The sequence below is a fragment of the Montipora capricornis genome, chromosome 13 (genome assembly GCF_036669925.1).
Source record: "Montipora capricornis isolate CH-2021 chromosome 13, ASM3666992v2, whole genome shotgun sequence".
NCBI classification, from domain to species: domain Eukaryota; kingdom Metazoa; phylum Cnidaria; class Anthozoa; order Scleractinia; family Acroporidae; genus Montipora; species Montipora capricornis.
Window position 1 is genome coordinate 50,070,173 of NC_090895.1, and position 5,000 is coordinate 50,075,172.

Below are 5,000 nucleotides of genomic sequence, written 5' to 3' on the forward strand. Positions count from 1 at the left end.
TCTTTGTTCTTAACACATCTTGACGTCATTGGTGATTTGATGAAGGGTTTATATGTATGTATTGTATGAGGCGAGTAAGCCCGGTTTGGTCTTAATGATCTTTGAGCTGCTCAGCGGCTTGTCAGTGAAGTTAATTGTTTTAGAACATGAAAGGTACATGTATATATTTTGTTGGATCTGCTGCTCGTCAGTTGTGACAAGTGAGCTGCCAAGCCACTCAAGTATTACTTGTTTAATTTGAGTACCTTGCAAATTAGCCGCTCAAGAAATACTTGTTTCAAAACTGGCCCTTTATTCTGTGTTTGAGCCACATCTTCAGAAAGAAGTCGAGAGGAAGTTCTTTTGCTGGAGTATCAGAAAATGTCGTTCTGAAAAACTTCAAAATTATCCGCAATGATCCTAAACCTAAACATATATTTCCCTACCACCACTTATTTCATTCAAACGCGACAAAAAACATAGGTGAATTTCTGGTTAGGAGTGCATTTGAGTCTGACAACCAACTGGAACCTTCAAATGTACATGCACACAATGCAAAACTTTTGTTTCTAACATGGTTAAGACCTCAGGACCGAATCGATCCGTTAAAATTACCGACCACTTTACATGCATCCCTGCAAATGTCATCTATTGCAAAACCTGCACACTATGTAAGAAGACCTACATAGGCGAAACAGGGACAAGATTGGGGGACCACTTTCGCGAACACCTACGAGATGTATTTTAACTTTTTGTCTTTGCATGTCAAACTACCACACTCTATTTCTAATGGTGTGATTTTGTGGATTTTTTGCTCGTCTTACTTTCTCATTTTCATTGACCAAAATTACATGTCCGAAATGATGCAGCAGCCATTTTGCATTGAGACCAAAAACTGTCATTCAGATTCACTTTCATCCACTCTGTCAAATAGAAAAAAAAACTATACTTAACAGTCATGTTGAATGTTCATGCTCATACGCATGCGATAGTTGGAACTATCATCAACAATCTTGACCATTTGAGTGACACTATCTTACTCTGCAATGCAATAGAGAATTAATGATTGATAATAATGATAGTCATGAATGATATGAGAGACTGTACCCGATAAATTACATGTACAGGTATGAGTGCAAATAAGTAATTGATATAAATTATTCACTGGTACAAAATTTGCCTAGAATGATTTGAGGAGAGACATTAATTTTGTTTGGCCTTCATTATTTTATGTGATTGTCGGTGATGGTTATTTGAATGATGTACATGTAGATTATAGATTCTTGGAGGATGTGGATAGATTGGCATATACTGTGGCACATGATGGTCAGAAATCTTGGAAACGTTGGGGCAATCAGGTAAAGTTAAAATAATGATGAATTATTTATTAATTCATAATATCTCGTACTAATCAAGTTTTATTACTGTGGGGTAAATTGCAGAAAATGGCCCACAGTTTTACCTGTCTATATCTTTGTTCCTCCTACATGTACGTGTAATTTAGTTTCCTGATAGTCCGGCTAGTTTGCAGAAGCTGAATAACAACTATTCACCGAAGTGGAGGTGGCTAGCGGTGGATACTTACCCAGCCGCGAAGCGGCGAGGTAAATATACAACGCTACCCACCGACACTGAGTCTTGTCACGGATGCAAATCGGGACGCCCTTTTTTCCTGAGTTTCTCGGAGGTAAATAGCACAGGATATCCGCGGTTTGACGAGCCAATCAGCGCGCGAGTTCAACGCTATCGACTGTTTTAGTATATAATAATTCGGAGAATACAGGTGTGTGTAATAAGAGAATCCTTTTGAACGTAAAGTAACCTTTTTTAATCTCGTTCTTGTTGATGTCTGTCTTTAGTAGTAGTAATAATAACAATAATAATAATAATAATAATAATAATAATAATAATAATAATAATAAGTCTAGATCTTGTGATAAAATTGATTAAAAAGACAAACGCAACTAGATTCATTTTGACAACGTTTCGACATCGTCCGATGAATGAATTTTAATCGGATGAAGCATAACTTATAGTACAAGAACAATAGAACAATAGAATAATATATACAATAGTACGCTAACAATAAATGTGAAATCTAAATGTGAAATCTAAGTAAATTCCGTGAGCCCAAACCATCTTTAGTCAGCCAACAACTAGTCGTCTACAAATTTCAATGTGGCTCGTGTGATGCGAGCTATGTTGGCTATACAGCTCGTCAACGAATTGAGGAACATAGATACTCAGCTATCGGGAGGCATCGCCTAGCAGATCATGGCCAAACAACAGCACCCCCAGCGGCGAGTTTTAGTGTCTTAAAGAAATGCGCATCGAAGTTTGATTGCTTAATTCATGAGATGTTCTACATCAAAGAATTAAAACCATCACTTAATGTGCAGTCAGACTCTGTCAGGGCAAAACTATTTACTTAGATTTCACATTTATTGTAAACGTACTATTGTATATATTATTCTATTGTTCTTGTACTATAAGTTATGCTTCATCCGATTAAAATTCATTGCCTGACGATGACATCGGACGATGTCGAAACGTTGTCAAAATGAATCTAGTTGCATTTGTCTTTTTAATCAATAATAATAATAATAATAATAATAATAATAATAATAATAATAATATAATAACAACAACTCTATTTAAGTGTCATTGGTTTTAGCACAAGAACACTAATTGGGGACACTAACGAAATTAACTTAAATCAAATCCAAAAAAATATTGGTTTTTGTGGAGAGGGGGAAACCGGAGTACCCAAAGAGAAACCGGTTAGAGCAGAGTAGAGAACCAATAAACTCAACCCACATATGACGCTGAGTCTGGGAATCAAACCCGGGCCATATTGGTTTGAGGTGAGTACTCTCACCACTACGTGCGCCACCCCAGCTCCCCTGTTCGATCTCAACATGCAAAAATGTCTATAAGTAGTAATGAAATTAGCCACTTTTCCAGGCCATAGTGCTTAAAGTTCAAATGTGGTCTTTATTATTTAGGCCTCTCTTCTTTGTTGGAAGGCTAAGGAAAGTATGTAGACTTGCGGCGAATGCCACCAGGAATGTCCAAGAGGAAAGAAAATTCATCCAAGTTTAACAAAACGTAAGTTTCTTGAGTCTCCCACAATAATGAAGCTAAATGTTGCCTCTATGTAATTAGGGTGAACCGGATCCTTCAAAACTTTTAACTTTCAAAGAATCCAAACCAGTGCCCTAAATCACTGGTACTAAGATTCTCAGTTGAGTGCGTCACTAGGGAGTTTAGATAGAAAGTTTCAGCGTTAAAGTCACCATGTTGTCAAAAGCAACTTGCTTTGTTTCCAAGGGTACCTTTTCAGGTTTTGAGGTCATTTAACTGGCAGCGGTCACCGGTTTGATTCACCGTTACACAATTTTGGCAAGCTTCATCGCTCCTGATATCAAGGGCCTAAAAGTTACTCAAAGCAAGTTGCCCTTGACCACGTGGGAACTCAAACATTGAAACATTGTCGCAAAACTTCCAAGAAAAGTGGCGCACTCAACTGAGAATCTTAGTAAGCAATTAAAGAAAATATAAGGAAATTTGAAAAATCCCAAACACGCCATAACTCCCCTAATCTAGCCAGGTAATACTATGTTTATTTTCACACTTTTTGATTCAAACAACAAAAAAGCAATCATAAGAAAGTCTTATTTTTCTATAGAGAACAATGCATTTTGTGGAGAATTCATTGGCTGTTTCCACATGCTGGCTTGGAATACATTGACAAGTGGTAAGGAAAGAAATATTTGAAAATTTAATCAATTTACAATGTACACTGCAACAGTTTGATTATTCCATGAAAACAAGAAAAAGATTGAATAAGAAGTTACACTGTATGAATTTCATGCATTTATAATTTTATTGAGCACTCTAATTTCCCTAATATTATTACTGATGTGACAGAAATTAAAAGTCACCTGTGGCAATATGCGTTTAGCTCTTCAATCAGAAATTGGACGGTCTGTTGCTTATCAAAGCATTTAACAAGAAAATTTAATAATACGATGTTTTGATGTACCCATCATCCTTATCAAGAACGACAATTATTTATTGACTGGAAGTTGTTAAGAGTTAGATTAGATGGCGTTCCTGTGTGTGAGTTCATGCAAATGTGCAAATACACTGTAGAACAGCTTGGTGCCAGAATGATTGTAAATGAGGGATGCCTATATTATGTTGTGGTTTGTCCAGTATTAAATGAAACTTAAATTGTCCAGTATTATCATAATCTGAAAACAAGGAAAATCCAAATTGAACTGGTTTAAAAATGTTGAACTACGAGAACATTTGAAGCACAGCACAGCACCTAGTATTATCGATTCATGTGACATGGACTACCGGTATGTCTGTTTCGCAAACCGACACCTACACACAGCCTCCAGGATTGACCTCATGTAAAGATACTTAAATTACTGTACATACTCATCAAGGCATTACTAAACAAAAATACAACTTACACTAAACTAAAAGTAATCATGATTATGGAAGCTCAACATCAGCTCAGATTCCGAAGTTTTTCTCGAAGAAGCCAGTTTCAATGAACAAAAGTCATAGACAGCTGACAGCAATATCAAGAAGCCTTGCGTGGCATATGAGCCTGTACAGTGTATACCAACACATTTAACAAACACACAAGCTCAAGATCAATCAATGGGTTAACACCTATACATCCACCATCCGTGTCTCCATTGACCCCCTGGTAGTGAGAATTTTGCTCTGTTTAACTTCACGTGATTTTACTCGTCAATGGGTCAATACAAGTCATGTATATTTTAACTCTGTCTAATGCCAGATTATTTTATTCTTATTTATGAAGGGGGGGGGGGGGGGGAGGGGGCAGCTCAGAAGTCAATGGGTAAATACATGCCTCTTACTAACCGAGTTCGAGGACGGTACTGTAAGTTACGGACCGATTTTTTTCCCTTCGCGCTCGGGCTATAAATCAACGGGTAAAAAACGAGGATCCGTAACTCACAGTGCGGACGGAAAAGACT

At 37.1% G+C, this 5,000-nt stretch overlaps 1 protein-coding gene across 2 annotated transcripts in view; it reads left to right on the forward strand.

Moving 5' to 3' along the window:
* Nucleotides 1-5,000, forward strand: part of LOC138029241 (box C/D snoRNA protein 1-like) — a 17,230-nt gene that overhangs the window by 6,848 nt on the left and 5,382 nt on the right. Inside the window, exons 2-4 of one of the 2 annotated variants that reach the window (XM_068876952.1) lie at nt 1,252-1,337; nt 2,985-3,087; nt 3,668-3,736. In XM_068876952.1, the coding sequence (XP_068733053.1) occupies nt 3,035-3,087; nt 3,668-3,736 (122 nt within the window). In that variant the 5' untranslated portion in view covers nt 1,252-1,337; nt 2,985-3,034. Of the gene's footprint in view, nt 1-200; nt 1,338-2,984; nt 3,088-3,667; nt 3,737-5,000 lie in introns of those variants that run through there. The other variant, XM_068876953.1, reaches the window with a different exon arrangement.